This window comes from Python bivittatus, unplaced genomic scaffold, assembly GCF_059951505.1.
Source record: "Python bivittatus isolate LINGU-HERP-01145 unplaced genomic scaffold, Pbiv_v1 ctg000340_np1212, whole genome shotgun sequence".
Taxonomy (NCBI): Eukaryota; Metazoa; Chordata; class Lepidosauria; order Squamata; family Pythonidae; genus Python; species Python bivittatus.
The window spans coordinates 5,887,142-5,910,346 of record NW_028277056.1 but is presented as its reverse complement, the minus strand read 5'-3'; the positions used below and the strand labels follow the sequence as shown (position 1 = coordinate 5,910,346).

Sequence of the window (23,205 nt, the reverse complement as noted above, 5' to 3'; positions counted from 1 at the left end):
TGGTTTACCAGAAGTTCTTGCTGAAACTTCAGAATATATGAATCTCCTTAGTTCCTTAGTCCTGCAGGAGAGGCCCTTCTGAAGATGCCCCGACTGCCAGAAGCTCAACTAATTGGTATGTGGGAGGGGGCCTTCTCCCAAGCTATGGAATGCATTTCCAAGCAGTACATCGGGTCCTTATTCTCCCAGTATATAGGTAAAATAGGAAAACTCATCATTTCCACCAAGTCTTAATTGATTTTAATGATTTTAATGAACTTGAGTTTACTGTCATGTTTTATATTTTGTATTTTTTTACTGTAAGCTGTCCTGAGTGCTTATATAAACAGAAAGGTTGGAACAGATGACGATACAGCATACATGCACCCCGTCTTAGGCCCAACACCATTACCTGACTTGGGCATGTGTTTGAGAAGGGATGGTTCACCCCATTGCCAGAGGTGTTTAGGCCAAAGAAAAGGGCAATAAATATTCAACATCAGCCCTGCTCAAGCTCCCACTTAGAAGTCTAGGCGTCCAACACAGTGCAGGAAATCTGGACTGGTGGACCTCTAGATTTAGAAGGTGTGGCTCAGAACGTTTGGTCTCGGGAGACCTGGTTTTCATGTCATTCTTGGGATCAGTTTGGGAAGCACTGATTTAATAAATAAGGTGAGATGCGGAAGTCCAGATGCATTTGCAGAAAGAGTACTACATAAGCATAATAAGGATGGGCCAAATAAGGTAGATGTAGAAGAGAGAGGGGGGAGCCAGTTTTGTGCATGGATTAAAGGCACCAGGTTAGAAATGGGAAAATCGTGAGTTCTAGTCCTGCCTTGGGCATGAAATAAGCTGGACAACTTTTGCCACTCCCTTTCTCTCAGCCCAGAAGGAAGGCAAGGGCAAACCACGTCCAAACGTGCTGCCCAAAAACTGCAGTGACTTATCTACGTAGTTGCCAAGGGTCAAGGCTGACTTGAAGGCACACAGCATCTATAACAGTGTTGTCCAAACCTGGCCACTTTAAGATGAGTGGACTTCAACTCCCAGAATTCCCCAGCCAGCCATGCTGGCTGGGGAATTCTGGGAGGTGAAGTCCACTCATCTTAAAGTGGCCAGGTTTGGACAACACTGATCTATAAGAACCAATTAGGTCTAGTGGTGAAGGTGCTGGACTAGAAACCGGGCAACTGTCAGTTCTAGTCCTGCCTTGGGTCCGAATCCAGCTGGGTGACTTTGGGCCAGTCCCTCTCTCTCAGCCCAGGAAGAAGAAGGCAAGGGCCAACCACTTCTGAAATGCTGCCAAGGAAACTGAAGAGCCTTGTCCAGGTATCCCCCAGAGTCAAAACAGACTCGAAGGGACCAAAAAAAGGAAAGATAAGAAAAGTTTCCTGTGTGCCCAAGAGGAATGGGTGCAGCGCTCAGGACTTCATTCAGTGCTGCCTTTTCAATTGTAGAGAAGGATTTCTGTTGGAGCATGAATATTTTACACCTTGTCTGCTTCTAATTAAAAATAACAGTTAAAAGGAATATTAATCGCTCTCACTGTGCAACCTCCTTCCACCAAGTGCAACCTTTTAGCAACAGGCACACAAATATAAGTGAAATGTCACCCCTAAATTGCACAGAAATCCCCCACAGACCTGTACGCCCAGAATCTCAAATTTCTCATAGCAGCAGTGAACCCATTTTTAAATTGGTTACCTGTCCCACTGCCTTGACTCAAGATCAAGATTAAAATCTGATGCTTTGCCGTAGACGTTTTCCCCCTGTTTCTCTCTCCCTTCTTACTCTTCAGTTTGTATTCATACATGTCTTTCTTTTCCAGATATGACAGCTTCGGACACCTCACCAACATCACTTTCCCAACCGGTCAGGTCACCACCTTCCGGAGCGATACAGACAGCTCTGTACATGTGCAGATTGAGACCTCCAGCAAGGATGATGTAACTATCACAACCAACCTTTCAGCATCAGGTGCCTACTATACCCTCCTGCAAGGTAAACCCAGCATATTTTGACAGGCTTCCTCCTGTATGGCCTTTGAGATTTTCCTAAATTGGACTGGGGTAGGACAGTCCTAGAGAAAACTTGGACAAAGTCTCTCTTGAATAGAAGGTATGAATAGAAGACCCTAACACTGGATGTTATTTCTGAGTGTGTTAAATCTAATCATGAATATTCTGAAATGTAAGGTTTTCAGTCCTCTGAAGAAAAGGTTAGGAGCTGGTAAGATTGTAATCTGGAATACATGGGATCCAGCCATCCATTAGAGCGGCCATGCAGAATCTGGTGCCTTTGTTGGAAACGAATGTGATGGACTAGGCCACCCAAAATTCCAAGCTAGATAAAGGGAGTTGCTGTTCATCACATTTGAGGGCACAGGATTGGGAAAGGTGGCGTTAAAGTTTGTCTTGGGTATAAGTGATGTATGTCAGCCTTTGATCATCCCTGACTTAGAAGAAGTTTGGTCATCTTCCTACCAGTGATTTACAGCGTCTTCTGCTGTCATCCAGCCATCATTGAAATCCTCATTACTGCTATATCTTTGATTTGGCAGAAAACTATACAAGCAAGGTATCTTCTGGCCCCACTGCAATCCTACTTCCTCCCCTGTTGCCTCTGTTTCAAGTCATACCCAGTCTTGGTTATGTAGCAAAACCTAACAGATTTTACACTCATTGAGGCTGCTCTTGGGGGGGTAGGGCACAGGAGAGCAAGGCAGACAAGATGGGGTCATCTTTTGACAGCAAGAGAGAGGTTGGTGCTAGTATGCTTTCAAAGGCAAATTGCACTGTGAAGAACAAGAGCAGGAAAGATCGAAGAACTAAGAAACAAAGGAATGGAAGAGTAAGGATGATGAACTTGATAGAAATATGCAGGAACTGGTATTTGTAGATTGGTCTTTCCTAACTTAGTGTCCTCCAGGTGTGTAGGACTTCAGGGTACCAGTTGGAAAGGACTATGGTAGCTTCTGTACCCCATTTCTAACTGATGCAACCATTTTAGAAAAATTAAGATGCCCAGGAAATGCTGTGAGGAAAATTCAGCTCCACCTTGGGTGTCTAATTAAGCAATAGAAACTGCTTTCAGGACTCTTTGGGGAATTAATTGACTATGCTGAGATTTAAATGTCCAGAGATAAGTTCTGTAATAATTGTCTCCTGATCAAGCATCTCAGTGTTCAGCTGCTGCTTGGAGCCATCATGTCAGATGAGAGCCAGCTCCAGGACTGGAGAAGAGAACACTCCACTGCTGGATAGTTCCATTGGAGTTGTGCACCTCTTTATCCTGGAAGAAGAAAGCATGTAAACCAAGCATCCTTCTTAGTTGACCTTCTAGTGGCTAGAAGGTCATGAAGAAGAATGGCTGGTTTACAGGTTGATTGTGCAAATGTAGAATGGGTCGCATTTGTCAAAGAGGGGGTTCTTTCTCTCAGAAGCCCAGGGTCAACAGCTTCTACTGTGCTTCGTTTTCCTAAAAAGCAAACATTTGGCCTGTGCACAATTTCTTTCTTCTTTTCCTTTGAATTAATGCTTAAGCGGGATAGTTGTTTAATTGTCACATTGGTCGAGCTAGAAGACTGAGTAATCTCCTGTTTTTCTTCAGTAAGTGAAGCTTTCCAATGTATTAATCCATGCAAACGTGGGGCAGAGGAAGATATGGTTAACTCAGCAAAGATTCCAGATAATGTGTGATTAACCCATGCACTGGGACCTGGTGGAAATCCTTCAGCAGCTGCCAAGAGAGCCCTACATTCCCACCCATTTTGATTGTATGGCAAATGGATGTTTAAAATGTCCAAACAGTTGCTCTCTTGGTGACATAAGGTCAACCTGTTTAGAATCTCATTTTGTGCCAGTAGCCTCTCTTACTGGAAAGTAGAACAAAATTTAGTCCCAGGAGATTTTTAATAGGAAAGAAATCATTTTTAAGAGCAGTGGAAGTGAACATCAGCAGAGGACCACTGGTATTTGAATATCACGTTTCTGTAAATGTAAAATTACAATCAGTTCCACAGAATTATCTCATGCCAATTGCTTCTTTTTAGCAAGAAATTGGTGTGTTTCTGAATCGCTGGCCATAAGGTCCTCAAAATGCAGTGATTCATAAAATGTGGCATTTTGATACGGTGGTTCCCTTCCACGTATTGATTTGGTTATTCAAAAGTAATCATTTGACATTTTTATTTCATGTCTTGATTTAATTTCAGAAGACAGATTCATTTTGTAGATAGGAATATTCATTTTCATGATGTACCGAAATAACATGACAATCTACAACAGAAATGGACGCTGCCTGCTTTTGCAGTTATCAAAAATGAATACCAGAAAGGTGGAACATGCCCATTCTCTCAGTTACATAAAAATCTGAAGAATTCACCTCTCCTTTGGTATCTGGACGAGTGTTTACTGCTGAGAGTCCTGACAAGAAGATTGTTTAGATCAGTGTTTCTCAAACTGGGCAACTCCCAGAATTCCCCAGCTAGCTTGGTGTTCATTGACTGTTGACAGAATTGCTAGGAAAGTAGCTTTAAATATAACCCACCCATCATCCATTAGGCTGTTCCAGGGGTAATCTGGTAGTTTCCAAAAGCAGTCCTTTGAAACAAAAGTGGTTCAGATCCATTCCAGTCCCATTCCATCTAGACCCCCACATCTGGAGTACCGTGAACCGCTTTCAGTTTGTAGGATTAACTTCCAGAAAAACTAGTGGACCAAACCCAGATCTGCTTGGTCTGGAGGAAAAATGGAACATATCAGAACTCTCAGAATATTTCATTCCCAGAAAAGTTGCTTTTGCCTGTATCTATTTTTGGTACACTTGATTTTCTTTCCTTTTCTACTGAAAGATTTGTGAAAACTTAACCAAGTGTGTGATCATATCTTTCTTGGCCTCCAAAACACCAACACGCTTTCAGTCCTAGAGCAATATGAAAAATAAAAGTGTTGCATATGGTTGCAATTTGCCCTTGGGGAAGGCCTTTTCTCACTGGATACTGATTGTGTCTATGTGAAGGCCACTGAACGGATAGTGCCAACGACATCATTAACGCGCTTTTTCTGATCAGTCTCTGGAGTGGAAGCAAGGCAAGGAGTTAAACTTAGTTGGCTAAAAGAAGCTATCACCATCTGCATGTGTAAAACCAGATTATTAAAGAGCACTCCTGACATACAAAGTAGTGTAAGAGTGACGAGGACTAACCTGTTCACTTATTCAACAGTTAACATGCCAGATATGCAACTTTCAGAAGTGGATCTCGAGCTCCCATTGTTGGCCTTTGGAAAAAGTGTTGTATGGTATTGTGTATTCCCACAACACGCTTAACCCAGATTAACAAACGGTAGCTGCTGGGTTAAATGATGGCTTAGTGTGGTGGCTCACACACATGAGGACAACGGGTGGCTTTCATAATACTTTGAAGCGTAGGCCACCCAATATCATTTGAGCTTTGTTGAGCACAGACTCAGTCTTCATATCAAGAGCACAAGAAATATGCCAAGCTGTCTTTCACTAAGTTGAAAGTAACCCAATAACTGGAGTAGCCCAAAGAGTTTTTTCTTTCCAATTCTATCTTGATCTTCTTGAGACTGAATCTGAAACCATCTCTAACAAAGCATTTGCTCTACTTTTGACCTATCCTCTAGTCTTCAGCTAGTTTCAACTCAGACATTTGATCCATTAAAGTTACAGGCAGGTTTCCATGCCATTTTACAATGTAGACAGAAGAAAGGCTTTCTGCAAATAGACTTTGCCACATGTCTGTATTACTTTGTGTTGAGAAACTATTGTCTCCTTGTCCTTGGAAGCTGGTGGCCTTGGATCTACAGAAGACCAAGTAGCAGGCTAGACTTTGTGGATCAGGGTCTGCAATTTTTACCAGCAACCTCTCAGACCAAATTTAACCAGTGAAATTTGGAGCCATTGAAATGCCCTCTGTCAATAGTTCCTGGGGGTTGTGCAACTCATTAAAGGAAGCTACTTGAAAAAAACAGAACAACTCTCTTCATTAGAGAAAGAGTTGGAAAACTGCGGTACTGTTGAACTAGTTAACTACTCTCAATCCTGATAATTAAGGCAGTCAAATTCTGACCTGCTCCACTTTATGTTTCATTTGCATAACTAATTTTAGCTGCAGTGTTGGCTCCCTGTCAGTTTTTTTTCCCCCCCTTCTATAGATCAAGTGCGCAACAGTTATTACATTGGGGCAGATGGTTCTCTCCGCCTGATGCTTGCTAATGGGATGGAAGTGACTCTGCAGACTGAACCTCATCTCCTGGCTGGCACCGTTAACCCTACAGTGGGGAAGAGGAATGTGACCCTCCCCATTGACAATGGTCTCAACCTGGTCGAGTGGAGGCAACGCAAAGAGCAGTCAAGGGGTCAGATCACTGTGTTTGGACGCAGGCTGAGGGTGAGTGGACCATTCAAGGTGAGAGCTGGTCTTCCCACAGAGGGAGGTGATGGGATTTGAAATCAGTGATTCTTCTGGTCACCAAAGTAGAAAGGGTAAAAGCCTTTCAAGATACTATTACTTCATCGGAAAGGAATGTGCAAGCTGGGGTGAGTTTTGCAGTGATCTTCCTTTGCAGCAGGAGTGGGCAATTTTAAAAATGGTAACAAAGGCCATTACAGAGAGGGTGGCCTGGGAGTAGGCTGAGTCAAGGTTTGTGACCTTTCGTGGTTGGGTAGCAGGAATCAAAGAGCAAAATAGTTTGCTAAACCTGCCTAGTTGCATCCAAGCGAACGTACATTCGCACAACCAATGGGGAGGTCAGTTACGCCAAGAAAATGGCAAAGAGAAGCCCCAAAAGTAGGATGGGGTATTTCTGCATGCAGGGGCATCCAGGGGAAGGAGTCAAAAAAGTCAAGATGGTAGCCACGCCTTAAAGGGGGGGGCTACGTGTGGTCACAACAACCCTTTCGACAGCCTTTATAGGGGTCTGACCTCTTCCTCTGGTCAACCTCAAAATATTGGATGGTTTTGCAAGATAGAACAGCCTTGTCAAAAACTCTTTTCCCCAAACTTTATTGCTTCTGTGGTCTTCCTGACCTTCAGTACTTTGATGACTGGATGTTAATAGCACCAGATAATACAGGTGACCTAAAGAGGACATAGATGTCTTATCTGGACAGACTGGGAGCCTCCAGAAAAATAGACCACGGGGCAGTTTGCTTTCTGTACTTAGCTAAACAATATATTTCATTCCCTAAATCCATCATCCTCTCAGCCTCCTCAGCCTAGTATTTTCGCTGGCATTCGCTTTCCGTACCTTGCAGATTAAAACTTTCAAATCACCCTTCCGCTTTCACAACATTCAGAATGTCTAATTGGTTCCCCGTCTCTAAGAGTGCCTTGCCCTCCAGCTGGGTTAAGCATCCATAATGAGCAGTTACAGAGTGGACTTGCTCGTAGTCACCTAAACACAATTTGGGATATTGATACCTCCTTCAAACAAATACAGAATCTAAGCTGGCTCTGACATAAGAGCATGGATGAATGGGCCATGGCTTTGGAGCAGCATGTTTTTCATTTATTTTTGTGGGTTGAGCTCTGGATGGGCAACAGGAAGCTTGCTTTGAGATTTCATTACAGTTCCAGCCTGCCATACTCAGTCCTAATGGTAGAGCTGCGTTGGCAGCCCTTGGTCACACGTTGGTTCTACATGACATACGAAAAGGTCAAGTGGGTGACTGCTTTCCATACAGTCTTCTTGACAGCATTACAGAAATGTTGGGTTCTTGGTGTTCTCTGAGCTTGATTGTTCATGTAATGCCCTCTCCTGCTCCAGGTAAACAGCTAGGGAAGAAGCAAGAAACTATCTAGGAACCCTAGATGGGACCATCCTAATCAAGGAACCATCTAGGAAGAAGCCACACCCCAACCAAGAGTGGCAGGGCAAACCACTATATATAAACAACCAGCAAACTCCACTCCCGCTTGCACTGATGGGGTTATGAGAGTTTTTTGCAAATACACAAAATCCTATTTGTCATTTACCCAGGGGGGAAAAAGGAGATTGTTCTGGACAGTAGTTAATAATTCATCTTACTAAGGCTTTTGGTATTGCCTTATTCTTATTATTGCTTGTTTCTGTTGCAGGTTCATAACAGAAACTTGTTGTCCCTTGACTTTGACCGTGTGACACGAACAGAGAAGATTTATGACGACCATCGCAAATTCACTCTGCGCATTCTCTACGACCAGGCGGGGCGGCCTACGCTTTGGTCTCCCAGCAGTCGACTGAACGGGGTGAACGTCACCTATTCCTCAGGAGGACATATAGCTGGGATCCAAAGGGGAACCATGTCTGAAAGAATGGAATATGACCAATCGGGCAGAATTACATCCAGAATGTTTGCTGATGGCAAATCTTGGAGCTACACATATTTAGAGAAGGTGAGTGCCATAGGGAAGAGGTATCCTCAAACTTTCACCCACTCTTCCCCCTTTGCATTATATTTTCTCCTATTTTGCTCCCTTTTTATATTCCAGCTCTTAAAAATAATCCTCAAATTGCTTTTCAGTGTTACCTGTGTACGTACTCATCGTGCTATTCCTTTTCAAGACAAGCAACTTTATGCAGAAATTGGGGGAAAAGGAAGAAATTAAGGGCAGGAGATAAGAAAAAGAAAAGGAAACATGCCAAACTCTAGTTTACACCACCACTATTCACTATAAACTTCTCCATAACTTTCTGTCCTTGCTCGTCAACCTCATTTCCCCCACTTCATGCATTGCTTTAAACTTTTTGTTCTCTCTGAGATCTTTTCAACTTTAAGAGGTTTTAAATACAGGTAGTCTTCAACTTACAACCATTCATTTAGTGACCGTTCAAAGTTACAATGGCGCTGAAAAAAGTGACTTGCGACTGGTCCTTGCATTTATGACTGTCACAATGTCCCTGCAGTCCCGTGATCAAAATTCAGGTGCTTGGCAACCAGCATGTATTTATGATAGTTGTAGCATCCCAGGGACACATGATTTCCATTTGCGACCTTCCCAGACAGCTTCCAACAAGCAAAATCAGTGGGGAACTGCGTGATTCACTTAACGACCATGGTGATTCACTTAAGAACTGCAGCAAAAAATGTTGTAAAATCAGGTGCAGTCACTTGCTTAATGACTGCACTACTTAACAATGAATTTTCCGGTCCCTACTGTGGTCATAAGTTGAGGACTACCTGTAATTATTTGGATGATGCTGGACATAGAAGCGATCCACTTTCTGTATCCTACTACAAAGCTTAGCCATAATAATCATGTTGAGAAAATGTTCTTGTTATAACTTATTTTTTTCTTCTGATTACAGTCCATGGTTCTGCTTCTTCATAGTCAGCGGCAATACATTTTTGAATTTGATAAAAACGATCGCTTGTCATCAGTAACTATGCCCAACGTAGCTCGGCAGACCTTGGAAACGCTTCGCTCAATCGGATATTACAGGAATATCTACAGGCCTCCAGAGGGCAACGCCTCGGTGGTGGAGGATTTCAGTGAGCAATGGCAACTCCTTCACACATATTACTTGGGAACCGGAAGACGAGTCATCTATAAGTATGGCAAACTGTCTAAACTGGCAGAGATGCTTTATGACACAACCAAAATCAGCTTCACCTACGATGAAACAGCGGGCATGTTGAAGACAATAAACCTACAAAATGAAGGGTTCACCTGTACTATTAGGTACCGCCAGATTGGACCACTCATCGACCGCCAGATTTTTCGCTTCACAGAAGAAGGCATGGTGAATGCCCGTTTTGATTACAACTATGACAACAGTTTCCGGGTGACAAGCATGCAAGCCGTGATCAACGAAACACCGTTACCCATTGATCTCTACCGTTATGATGACGTGTCAGGCAAAACTGAGCAATTTGGTAAATTCGGGGTTATCTATTATGACATCAATCAGATCATCACCACAGCAGTCATGACCCACACTAAACATTTTGATGCCTACGGTAGAATGAAAGAAGTTCAGTATGAAATATTCAGATCCCTCATGTACTGGATGACCGTACAGTATGATAACATGGGGAGAGTAGTGAAAAAGGAATTGAAGGTTGGCCCTTATGCAAATACCTCGAGGTATTCATATGAGTATGATGCCGATGGCCAGCTGCAGACTGTATCAATCAATGAGAAACCACTCTGGAGATACAGCTATGACCTCAATGGGAATCTCCATTTGTTGAGTCCTGGCAACAGTGCCCGTCTCACACCGCTGAGGTATGATCTCAGGGACAGGATTACAAGACTGGGAGATGTGCAGTATAAGATGGATGAAGATGGTTTCTTGAGACAAAGGGGGAATGACATCTTTGAGTACAATTCTGCAGGACTTCTCATCAAGGCATACAACAAGGCCAGCAAGTGGAGCGTTAAGTATCGTTATGATGGGCTTGGAAGGAGGGTCTCCAGCAAAACCACACACGGTCATCATTTGCAGTTCTTTTACGCAGACCTCACCAACCCCACCAAAGTCACCCATCTGTACAATCACTCCAGCTCTGAGATAACATCTCTCTATTATGACCTTCAGGGCCATCTCTTTGCCATGGAAGTGAGCAGTGGAGATGAATTCTACATTGCTTGCGATAACATTGGGACTCCTTTGGCTGTCTTCAGTGGAACAGGCCTAATGATCAAGCAGATCCTGTACACAGCTTACGGAGAGATCTACATGGATACCAACCCAAACTTCCAAATTATCATTGGTTACCACGGGGGTCTGTATGATCCCCTCACCAAACTCATACATATGGGGAAGAGAGACTACGATGTCCTAGCCGGCCGGTGGACCAGCCCAGACCATGACATCTGGAAACGTCTAAGCCACAGCAACATCATGCCGTTCAATCTTTACATGTTCAAAAACAACAACCCTGTTAGCAACTCCCAGGATATAAAATGCTACATGACAGGTAAAATTCACGTTCAGCTCGCTAGTTAACTGCCAGAGATTGAACTGGGACTTTGGCAGGTAACACATGAAGCTTTGCTTCTTATCCAAAGAACAGATGCCATTGCTCACTGGCAAAGCACATGCAAGTTTCCATACATGGCATCTTCCATTTAAAAGCTTCAGGAAGTTCTCTGAGATCTTTTTGCCTCAGAGTAGACTCCAGTGAGAACAGACCCTGCTGGTTGAAAAGAACCAATGCTCTGATTTAAGGCAACTGTACTAGCGGCGTCATAATTTTCCCCCTTAAACTCTAAAGGTTTTGTATTCCCATTCCACTTTCCCTCACACCCTTGCATATCCTTTTTTGTGGATTAAAGGGTGATTCACATCCTTCTAATTTCCTGTCAGTTGTACAGAGGTATCATTGTGGGCATCAGCTGGCACCCAGATTCTAAACTGCCTCGAAATAAACTCTAGGAAAGATGCTTGTTCCAGAAGGGAAGCATCTGAATCCTTTCTAATCGTGACCTTTCCATCAATCCTTTTAAAAAATAACAATGCAGTGAAGTGTTAATTCATCCATGAGAATTGCTATTTAAAGGGCAGTGAAAAACGACTATTGCATGTAAAGCAGATCAGGCAGAGAGAGAGAGAGACTGACCAAGGAAACCAAGCCCTACTGAAGTTAGTGGAATTACTTGGGAGTAAATAATTTGAGAGTTGGAGCAGGGATATATTAAGGACAGAGCCCAAACAGACGTAGAGGGTGGAGTGATTCAGAGCTCATCTTCATACCTAACGTATTTGCATCACAAACACGTCCAGTATCACAATGCTGATATTTGCAATGTTGCCTTCTTCTCATCCCCAGCCCACAGCTGTGGCACCTTAAAGTCCTATTTAGCCGTTCCAGCTTTAAAGTAGCATTTTCCCTCTTATTCAGACATGGTGTTTTCATAGCCCCAATCTAGCACTCCTCATCAGTGATGTGGTTGAAGATGCAGACAAGGAGTTGGCCATTTTTGGAGATGTTCCAACAGGTTTCTTGGCCCTGCCCTCCATGACTGTTGGGTTTAAGAAAGGAGGGCAGTTGACCGTATCCTGCAAAGATCCCTGGAGACTAGATCCCTGACATTCACAGAGGCATCTGCCTGCATAATGCTAGACTGTTTCATAGCACTGTTTAGGTCTTCTGCAGGATGCTTATAAACACGAATGTCCTGGTTTTCGGAAACAGGACTAGCCATATTTTTTATACACAAGTTTAGCGCTTTTTTGAAAGAGGGCAACGCCTGTGTTTTCAAAATCAGGCCTAGCGCTCTCCTGAGAGAATGTTAGTCCTGCGCTGCCCAGGAGATGGGGGGCAATTTTTTCTGCATTTCTTCTGCCCAGATGTCGTGTCGATCAGTGCCTTAATGCAGTGAAAAGAGGAGGCGGCTCCCGGTAGCTGTGATTCATAGAAGAGTCACATGCCTAACCCAAGCGAGTTCCTTTCCATTAAAGCAAATGTTCATAAAATAGTAAAAGGCACCATTAAAGCTTCCCTTTGCTCAGCGTTTTCTCCAAACACATAAGAATTAGTCTCTTTTCTTTGGTGATTAGTGCATCGCCTAGAATTCTGCTCAAAAACATTCACTGCCTGCTGACAGATATTTTTAAAAAGAACCTGGCAAGTGGTGCTGGTTTTTAAAGAATGCCATTGCCCTCACAAAAGATTTGTGGCAGGCTGCATTTTGAACTTAATTTTCCCAAATCCAATGGCTTTGCTTTCATTTATTTATTTCATTGATGTATATGCCACCTTTCCGCTCAGTAGAAATATTCAGCAGAGGCTACTTTTTGTTTCTGTTTGATCAAAGCAAGCAGTCCTAATACAGCCAGGAGTGTGGGTTTGATTTGATTTGATTTGATTTTTTTTGCAAAGTGGCCAGTTTCTATAAAATGTAAGATGCGCACATTGTTACATGTATGAACATGCCATGCCTGGAAGGATTTCCAGTTTTCCACCTCTGAAATACAGTAAAACTTCATTTAATGGTACACTTGGTAGAAGGTGGTGTCTGTTAAATCCAGAAGTCCATTAAATCCAAATGTACACCATTTGCATCAGTTTATGTTATATGCATAATTACATAATTGAAATAGCATCATTTGCAATAAAACCTCTATTTAATGACCAACCACTCTATGTAATGGATGTTCTGTCTAACAACAGATTCTGTTTAACAGATGCTCTAACAAATAAGCACTCTATGTAATGGACAAACTATTTAGTGGCCATTAGTCCACAAAATCAGGATGATGTCTTATCAAAAAATGTGTCCATTGTATCAAAAGTTTATTGATTAATTCCTTTTCTAGGTGCCTTCATGCATCAAAACAATGTTCTCCAGATGTATTGGACCATATCTCAGACATCAGTTATGGGAGTTAATCTCCAAGACTCCTGGAGGACATCCAGATGGGAGAAGCTGCATGTAAAGGGTGGCTAGCATGTAACCTTTTCGTTTCTCTCTTCCCATTCCAGATGTCAACAGCTGGCTGCTTACCTTTGGTTTTCAGTTGCACAATGTTATCCCTGGTTATCCTAAACCTGACATGAATGCTATGGAGCCATCTTATGAACTCACCCACACCCAGCTGAAAACCCAGGAATGGGACAATAGCAAGGTAATTAGCCTGACTTTGATGCACCATTAGCTTCTTTGACTTCCGAAAAGGCCAGTTTTTGGATTGTTGTTACCTTATTCCAGACGACCCTTTCATGGGGAAGCGGGGAATGTACATATTGAATTATTTACGGGCCCAAAAACAGCACTCCACTGAGCTTGCCCAAAGTGCATAGCTACATTCTTCCTCACATGGGCTCTCTTTCCAGTTGGAGATACTGCAGTGTTTTCTCCCATGTATCTAGAAAGGAGCATCGTTGTGTTTTGTTCTGTATGTTCCCTCCTAGCCCTTTAAAGCCAGAGGTACATAAGGACAAATCAAGACAAGTTTTCTAAGGAAATGATTGAAATTATAGGGTGGAATTGTCTGCAGTTTCCAGAGTAAGTCATGAAAGACATCGATTGAAAAAAAAGTTAACCCCTTTCTTGAATCATTGGATCAGAAACTTCTTGGCCCCTTTCCCCTAGCACTCTACAGCCACCTCAGGATGTTCAGGCTCCCTCACTTGCTCTTCAAACTATTGGAGAGCTTTTCTCACAGAACATAAAACTCATCTTTCATAGTCAGACGGTGTAGACATCTTACCTCATTGAAGATGATGTGGTTTGACAGTCCTTTTAACAAGCCATGCACAGAGTGCCAACTCACCAAGACTCATGTTCAACTCTCTTGGATTTAAGTCCAGCACCAGATGAGTTTTTTCACTGCTATCTGTAATACTTCTGATGTTCTACTCCTCCTCTAGACCAGTGTTTTTCAAACTTGGCAACTTGAAGTTGTGTGACTTCAACTCCCAGAATTCCCCAGCCAGCTATGCTGGCTGGGGAATTCTGGGTGTTGAAGTCCACACAACTTCAAGTTGCCAAGTTTGAAAAACACTGCTCTACAGTATGACAATTCTCTGAAAGTTTTGACCTTATCAGATAACCACAATCTCCCTTCATATAATACTATCTGTTTTTTGCCTTCCTTTGGGGAGCAGAAAGATGAAAGAGAATGGAGAACAAATGTCCAAGGCAAGATAGGCTATCTCTTTGAACTCTGCATAATCTGTTTGTGTCCCTTTTAAAAACAAAAACATTTGCAGCCACAGAGCCTACAAGTGCTTTTCCTTTCGGAGAAGAAATCCCTTTTCCCCAGTGCATTACTTTCTTATTAAAAGGGTGTATGCAAGGTCACTCATTCTTCAAATGAAGCAGCTTTTCAAAGACACCGGAGTTATTTTGAGATAACCAAGAGGGTTTTTTTTTAATTACGATGACAGCGGTATTCATGATAACGCTCCCTGTGGCTTGCAGATACCCTGCACCGTGGGGCTAAAGTTGCCTTAAGAATGGCCGTTTTGGAGAAATCCCTTTCATTCATATTGGGCCAAACGATTGCATGAAATAGGAGATCTGTGAATGCAATCCCAGTTCTGATCAGAATCCGGTCAAGGTGGAGAGCGGGTTATTTTTTACCTTCTGTGTTGTTTCCTTGATTAAAATTCCGTTCCCACTGCCACCAACCCAGAAGATCAACCCCACACCCTCATATCTCTTCTGCCTAGCCAAACATACCGTAACCCACTGCTACGTCCCATTCATAGATCTGCCAACATTATGTCTAATTTAATCTTTCAAAACACAATGACTGTGGTATCGGGTGTTTTGTGCAGGCACCGGTCTGCCTGCGCAAAGAATACAAATTTTGCTTTCCATTAAATGGAAACAGTGCTTTATTTTGATACATACCTGTCAGAACAAGTTAAAGAAAAATATAATTAATAATTACTGAGCTCATTGCCAATCACTGCTATTTAACTGGAAGTTACCGCTTCTAGGTATTTCCCCAGCTTGCTGAAATCTTTCATTTATTATTTCCCAGACATGTAGCTTACATTGTGCTCTTGCATGTAAAATGAGGACAATCTTCGTGGCGTCTTTTTTTTTTTTAGATTTTTTTTATCCAACCTTTATTGTTTTTATAAATAACTCAAGGCAGCAAACATACCTCATACTCCTTCCTCCTCCTGTTTTCCCCACAACAACAACCCTGTGAGGTGAGTTGGGCTGAGAGAGAGGGACGGGCCCAAAGTCACCCAGCCGGCTTTCGTGCCTAAGGCGGGACTAAAAAACTTTAAAAAAAAATTAGGCCCCAAACACACATGTCCAAAAGACGTTCTTTAACTTGGTAGATTGTTTCACACATCCAATTTGCATCGATTGGTAACGTGAGTTCCTCTCTTTCTTAATCCCTCTTCCTGCCACCGTTCAGTCGATCTTAGGGGTACAGTGTGAAGTGCAGAAGCAACTGAAGGCTTTTGTCACGCTGGAGAGCTTCGAACAGATCTACAGTTCAAGCATCGCTGGATGCCAAGAAGTCAAGGAGAACCGCCACTTTGCTTCGGGAGATTCCATCATTGGCAAGGGGGTCAAGTTTGCAATGAAAGATGGCAGGGTAGCCACTGACATCATCAGCACGGCGAATGAGGATGGGCGGAGAATAGCCGCCATACTGAACAACGCTTATTACCTGGAGAACTTGCATTTCACCATTGATGGCATGGACACCCACTATTTTGTCAAACAAGGGCCATCGGACAGCGATCTGTCAATCCTGGGCCTCAGTGGGGGAAGGAGAACCTTGGAGAACGGGGTCAACGTCACCGTCTCCCAAATCAATACAGTGCTCAATGGGAGGACTAGACGTTACACTGACATCTGGCTCCAGTTCGGAGCACTGTGCCTGAACGCGCGATACGGGACCACCTTGGACGAAGAGAAGACCCGCGTGCTGGAGTTAGCCAGGCAACGGGCGGTGGCCCACGCCTGGGCCCGGGAGCAACAGAGACTGCGGGATGGGGAGGAGGGTAGCCGGTCCTGGACAGAAGGGGAAAAGCAGCAATTGCTGAACACAGGGCTGGTTCAGGGGTACGACGGCTACTTCGTCATCTCAGTGGAACAATACCCGGAACTGTCCGACAGTGCTAACAACATCCATTTCATGAGACAGAGCGAGATGGGCAGAAGGTGACAGAGAGGGTGATGCGTTGACTTCTTGCCAAAGACAGCTGCTCCTAGGTGGCCGCATACCAGACTGTGTTGTACTCGAGCCTTTTTTTTCTAAAGAAAAAAGCAAACACACAAAGAACTTTACGGAAAACAGGAAGGTTGGGGTGGAGCAAGAACACAGTTGCACCGTAGCTCAGGCAACATCCTTTATTTTAGACTGGCGTTTTTTTGTTTTTTTAAATGGCTTTCTCACCTTTTGCTGTTTTCATTCCTCCCCTTCTCTGCTCCTACCGCTCTGCTCCATCGGGACCAGAAAGGGTAATTTCACCATTGCGTGAGCAATTCTGTCTCCTTTGTGCAAAATACTGGAGGATGGGGGGGTGTTCGTTTAAATCCATAGTTTCTGTTTGTTTTCTTTAATTTTTTTTTCTTTTTAATGGGGTGAGAAAAGAGTCTCTGTATTAGGTTTGTGTTAACCTTTCATAGTTGGGTTGGAAAAAAGAAAATAAGAGGATTTTTGAGGTACGAAAACAGGAAGAACGCATTTCCAAGAAGGAAAGTTCACAATCTCCTGCAGCGTCGATGGGAAACAAATCATATGAAGAAACTGGAGACTCCTCAAAGTCTTCTCCAATGATCCTTCAAACATTTGTGAGCCTCTAAACAAGAACTTGGAGGTCATTTTTACATGTCCCATTCTTTCTGGATAACCCTGGTGCTCCAGGTTATTTGCCGAATGAGGCAAAACAGCTGCATCTTACAGACTTGTGAGATCAACCCTTCCCAAGATGGAATAATCTTTTTTTAATTTTTTTTTTAAATGAGTCTTTTTTACTACGATAGGCTATTTTGTTCACCAGTTTGTTTTCTGCCTTTGCATAACAGAGGACGCGTCGCTGCAAATCTTTTTAATTTTGAAACCCCATAGCAGCTATTGGAGCAGGGTGGGGAAAAAAAATCACACTCTACTTAGAGTAACTTTTGTTGCACATACTGTTAGGTGGGAAGCACCAATGATGTATATTTGTCAACAGTAAACCCTCCTTAAATATATAGTATTTCTGTACACCAAGTGAAGTGTCTTTAACGGTCATCTTTTGAGGATTTAAGCTCTTCTCTTAAAAGCAGACATGGCAATTTATCAAGAGTAGGGTCATCCTTAATGATGAAATTTCAATTCCTCCTAAAATATATATTTTTTTTTTCAGAGCCAGGTTAGATATTGATGTGAGAGATACATCAAGCGTCTCTTGATGATTTTTCATTTTACTTTAATGCAGCATCGGTAGGTAAAGAGATGTTTAATCTTTCCTCCACGGGCCACTTCTACCAAAATGGTCTTCTCCAGTGCTAGGATGATTTTTAGAGGGCAAGTTTTTGTGGCAGATGGTCCAAAAGAGAAACAGGCAACATATTGAACACAATCTCCAATCTTCCTGTTACCGTACTGAGTTCAAACCAAAACATTGGGAGAACTGGATAGGACTATCAAGTCCTATGTATGTTGACCTTTAAACTACACAGAGACATTGTGCCAGCTCTCTGTTCTAGCTTTCAGGAATGTACCTACAATTTGGAGGAAGCCTTTTGTTGACTTAATAACCCTCTTGTAAAAAGCAAAACCAGGACTAAACTTAGGGCGTTAGGAACCCTAAAGCTTTCTTTTTTTCATCTCAGCTTCATATTTTTACATTGTTCTCATAGCCCAGCGCACACCTAAACACACATGTATACTCAAAGCTTTCTGAATAGAACTGTGAGTCTTCATATCATGAGCAACAAAGAACATCTTAGCTAGAGAAGGACAGGATCATACGTCCAGCTGCATTCTCTGTAGTTTCAAAACTGGGATAGCTTTTATTACTCTTTGCAAAGAAATTCACTGCTGATTGCAAGTCAGTTCTTTCCCTAGAACTGCTGGAAATAGTGTTACACAGATGTGCCTGCATTGGTTGGTTTTGTGTATAAATTATTCTCCATCCAACATAGAGATTCCAAAGACTTCAGTTGGGTTGAGATAGGGCTAGCAAAATAGAAACATCTGGAAATTAGTGGCAGTAGGTGAACTGAAGGGCAGGCATGGCAGAAATTGTAAGCAGACCCTAGCTAGTGGAAACTTTCTTTTTTTATCATATTTTTACATTGTTTTCATAGCCCAGCACACACCTAAACACACATGTATACTCAAAGCTTTCTGAGTAGAACTGTGAGTCTTCATATCATGAGCAAAAATCTCTCCAGAATTTCTTATTTAAAAAAAAAAACTGATTTCCTGATATGGGTATCAAGGTGAACTGAATATAAACGAAAATTCCTAAACTGAGAAGAAACACATTCTTCATATAGTAAAGGAGGATCATATCCAGATTTCAGGGCTAATTCAAAGAGTTTGTGTGTGGGTTAGACAAGAGCAAATGCTACCCTGAGATGTCTTTTTGATTACTTTTTCTTGAGGCAAAAGCCACACCATCACCCGTGTGACCTCTTGTTATCCCTTCTGAAAATGACTTTTTGTGAATGGCAGATTCTTATTACCCAGATACAGGAAACCAGGGTATTTTCTGATAGTTTCCAGATACATTTAAGTGTTCAACCAACATGGCTATAGGTTGGGAATTTGGAGAATTAAAATCCAAAGCACCAGGAGGGCATCACGTTGGGCAAGGTTGACCCAGAGCAGTGGTTGTGAGGAGGGATGCTTTGTTGTATCAGATGTAAATGGTGACTGTAGGGTGAATGTGCAACAAAAATAGAAGCATTCCTTGCACAAAATCAAGCAAAGAAGTGGGTAACATACATCTAATGATCTTGAAGAAGCTATAAACTAAGCTAGAACTTTTCAAGAGTCACTGAAGACTCTTGAGCTTTTGAGAGGTCTACTGTTTCTTGGCACTTTTCCTCATGGCCAACCAGGACAATTCCCGGCACTTTGCCCATCTTTGCTTGTTTCTGGAAACAACATGGTTGTAAATGATCCCATCCATGCAACCGGTTCTCCATCCTCTCCCTTCTGGGATGCATCTTATTCTCCTCTGCTACTTGTGCCACTTGGGAGAGAACAACAAAGAAGAGAGGTGCCTGGGTGCTTGAGAGAGTAAGGAAATCTTTCGGTAAGAAGAGAAGAATGTGTCTCTGCTAAAGGGTGCTGGTTTTTTGGTACATTTTTTGGAATTGTGATAAAGTTAGGGGAGAATTTCAGCCAGTTCAGCCAAGACTTCCAGAAACATCCATGAGCATCTGTAGAAGCCATGATGTCATGCACATCTGGATGTCATGGTGCAAATGATGTACTAGACATCATTAACATCATGACTCAAGTGGCGAAAATTACATCGTTTGCATTACTCGTGCCTTGACGTAATGCACGTGACATTGTGGCTTCTACTCAGCACCTATGGCAATTTTCCTGGTGTCTTAGAGCCTAGGACATATCTCATAGGAGTTGAAGCCAGCTACTGACAGGTTAGTCTTCATACCATGGCAACCATTCCAATTTCCAGAATTCCTAGCCAGGACGGTCCAAGGCTGTATTTGGTGGGGAATTCTGGGAACTGCAGTCCAAACATATGTAGAAGGTGGCAGGTTGAAGAAGGTTGATTTAGGGGGAACCCTGTCAACCAGATATCTGGCCTCTTTGATGGATAAGAATGTTGTATTATAGGTTTTTTTCTTTTAAGAAGATGTACATTGCCTATATTCATATCTTCACAAAGCTGGATAGAGATAGATCCATAAACTCAAGACAATAGCTAGGGGCATCCACAGGGGAGATTTTAAAAAGTCAAGATGGCGCAATCCACATAAAAAGGGGGGCAAGGCTTTGATTGCATGACTGCAGCTCCCATCCTGATGTTTTTTGACCACACACCCCCATTGACACCTCTGACAGCGACTAGGACGGAACATTTTGGCAGCAAATATTACATTTATTTTAAAAGAAGCAAGGTAGAAACGCAACAGAAGATGGAATTGAAATTTATAGTGCAGTTTCCTTTTCCAATGTTATCATGAATAAAGATCAGAAGTGTCCTGTGATAGGTGCTTGACAGAACTAATGTGGTTTAGCGTGGTGCCTATTGTAACTTCTTCTGTGGAATATTCATTGTTTTTCGTAATACCAGGAACTCTTTTTCACATAGGCATGTCGGTCAAGGAACTCAAATAATCCCAGTTATTACCAGCTTTTGCATCCCAGAACACACAACATTCTCCACTAGAATTGCCAAACAGGTCAGAGCAGTGGCTGTTATCTTTGAGTGCCACTTGGGTGATTGCTTCTCAGCACTTCCCAGCAAAAAAAAATCATTGATTTGATTAAACGAACACATTTGTTGAAGTGGCCTTCTCCAATCCTAACACCCTTTGACTATTGGGATTGTTAACTCCAAAAATCCTCGGCTAGTATTTGTAGGAATACTGGAAGTTACAGTTCCATCAATCTCTAGGGAGTCAGTTTGGAGAAAACTGTTAGCAATTCTTTGAGGATTGCTACAAGTTTCTGTGCATCAGAAAACATTCTGATGAATATCACAAACTAAGTTAATACAAAGACTGGCGTTTTTCTTCTTCAGCACATAGTCCTAAGTCATATGTTCGATTTGCCATTTTTGTAGCCACAGTTAATCCATTCGTTTTTCTCCAGACTATGACAACAACCTTGCTTTTAGGATCAAATTATTTCCACTATAAGTTGTCTTGATTTTGCTTCCAAGACATGTAATAAGACATATTTTCTCTGTTCACACACTTGTGCACATCCATACACATAGCCACTGTACAAATCAAGAGTTGTTCTGAATGTGGAGAAAAAGATGTGTAAAACATGAATGAAATTCAAGCAATTTTTTAATCTAGTTTTTTGTGACAGCAAGCACTGATTTGATGGTACTAACAGTTGAATATGTTCAAACTGAAGAGGAGTTCTCATGGCATGCTACACAATTGTGAACATGTGCTGAGCAGTGTGAAAATGCCATTAAATAGTGTTTTCTAATATAATATCAGCACCTCATAACATTTGTGCCTATCGGACCAGAGGATAAAAACCACTGGGTGATTTTTGAAAAAGACCCATCCAATTAGGCATATACAAATCTGTTATGGTAAATTAGCATGCTTTATTTGTGTTCTATCCAAAAAAATTCTCTGATCTAAAGAACATTTTCAAACAAAACCTAAAGAAAAGGATGACAAGGTGGGGTTTATTAAAAAAGAAAATTGGGGGAAAGAATCAGACACAACTAGGAGTGTAGGGCATTTATAATGAATTTAAGATTAAAACCTACAGAAAATATTTCAATGGAGATTATCATAGTTGAAAAATGTTTCCCACACCTTGACGCATCTCTAGACTCCACTGAGTTCAAGAAGGTTTGTGATCTACCTAGTCAGAACTGGACTGTCTTTAATCTAGATCAGTGTTTCTCAACCTTGGCAACTTTAAGATGCATGGACTTCAACTCCCAGAATTCTCCAGTCAGCACACTGGCTGCAGAATTCTGGGAGTTGAAGTCCACGCATCTTAAAGTTGCCAAGGTTGAGAAACACTGATGTTTCTTGGATAGTGTAGAGTGTCCTTGGATGGGCTATCCATCTGCTTCTCACTCTAAATGCCCTCTTTGAATCTGCTATAAATGTGCCTCAATAATAATAAATAAGCTGGGGAATTTTATTTTAAGAGTATAAGGATCAATCCAGAATTTATCCTGAAATTTAAGACATCGAAATTCCCACAGTATCATCTGCCCCATTCTGGACTGTGAAAGGTTTCTACTGATCTTCAAAACCTATGAATCAATAGTTAAAATCTTATGTGTGACAGTGTATTTACACATACACACACACACCAAGGAATGGAAGAAAGTTAAGATACTTGTTTGGACAATAATTGTTCTATCTGTGATAAACAAAAATACACTTTACATAAGGGGAAATATCTAAACACAGGCCGGTTTGAGAAGAAGACTCTGTCAAAATCACATTTGCAATCCCAGCACTGGCAAATTTGTTCTTGTTACTGCGTGTAATTTCCTAGAGGTCTGGAACTGATTTTTCTTGAGAATTTTTTTTTCTCTTGACACTTTGTGTTTCTAACACTGTATTCTTGACTGTAAATAAAACAACCCTGTAAATACATGCAGATGTAGATACCTTCTAGAAAACAAAAATCAAAACGACAACAAAAAAAAATCTCAGAACAGAAGTGACCACGTGTAGCCTTCGGTGACAAATAAAAAGAATATTTTGTGTTTAAAAAGGAGTGGAAAAAGTTTTTGACTGTATGGAGTTTGCCTTGACTGTTTCTAGAACCAGATAAGGGGTTCAAAACAGGTAGCAGATAAAAAGTGAAATCTCTAGCTTGACTCCTGATGGCTTCATGAACAAGGCCACATAGTTTTCAGGGCAACAATATGGAATTATTTTTCCCCTTTTTCTGGGACAATTTTTCAACTTCTCACTGTAGCCTGCAACCTAGGGATTCCAGCTTCCCCCTTTTCAAGATCAGTCATGGTCAGCTAGATATTACTACCTAACTCAGCTCTCCAACACAGGACTTGCTCCAAAGTAGCTGAACAATCTTGTGTTAAAAAGGATGGCGTGGGGCAAAAAGGAACTACTAAATACAGTTCATAAAAAGGGCTGATAATATTAAT

The 23,205-nt window shown here is 42.0% G+C and overlaps 1 protein-coding gene across 1 annotated transcript in view; it reads left to right on the top strand.

Moving 5' to 3' along the window:
* TENM4 (teneurin transmembrane protein 4) overlaps positions 1–22,006 on the top strand; it is a 200,853-nt gene extending 178,847 nt beyond the window's left edge. Inside the window, exons 22-27 of the mRNA XM_088140888.1 lie at positions 1,808–1,980; positions 6,159–6,394; positions 8,084–8,380; positions 9,294–10,908; positions 13,417–13,559; positions 15,816–22,006. Coding sequence (XP_087997014.1) covers positions 1,808–1,980; positions 6,159–6,394; positions 8,084–8,380; positions 9,294–10,908; positions 13,417–13,559; positions 15,816–16,574 — 3,223 coding nt within the window. The 3' untranslated portion in view covers positions 16,575–22,006. The remainder of the gene's footprint in view (positions 1–1,807; positions 1,981–6,158; positions 6,395–8,083; positions 8,381–9,293; positions 10,909–13,416; positions 13,560–15,815) is intronic.
* The last annotated feature ends 1,199 nt before the right edge of the window (positions 22,007–23,205 follow it).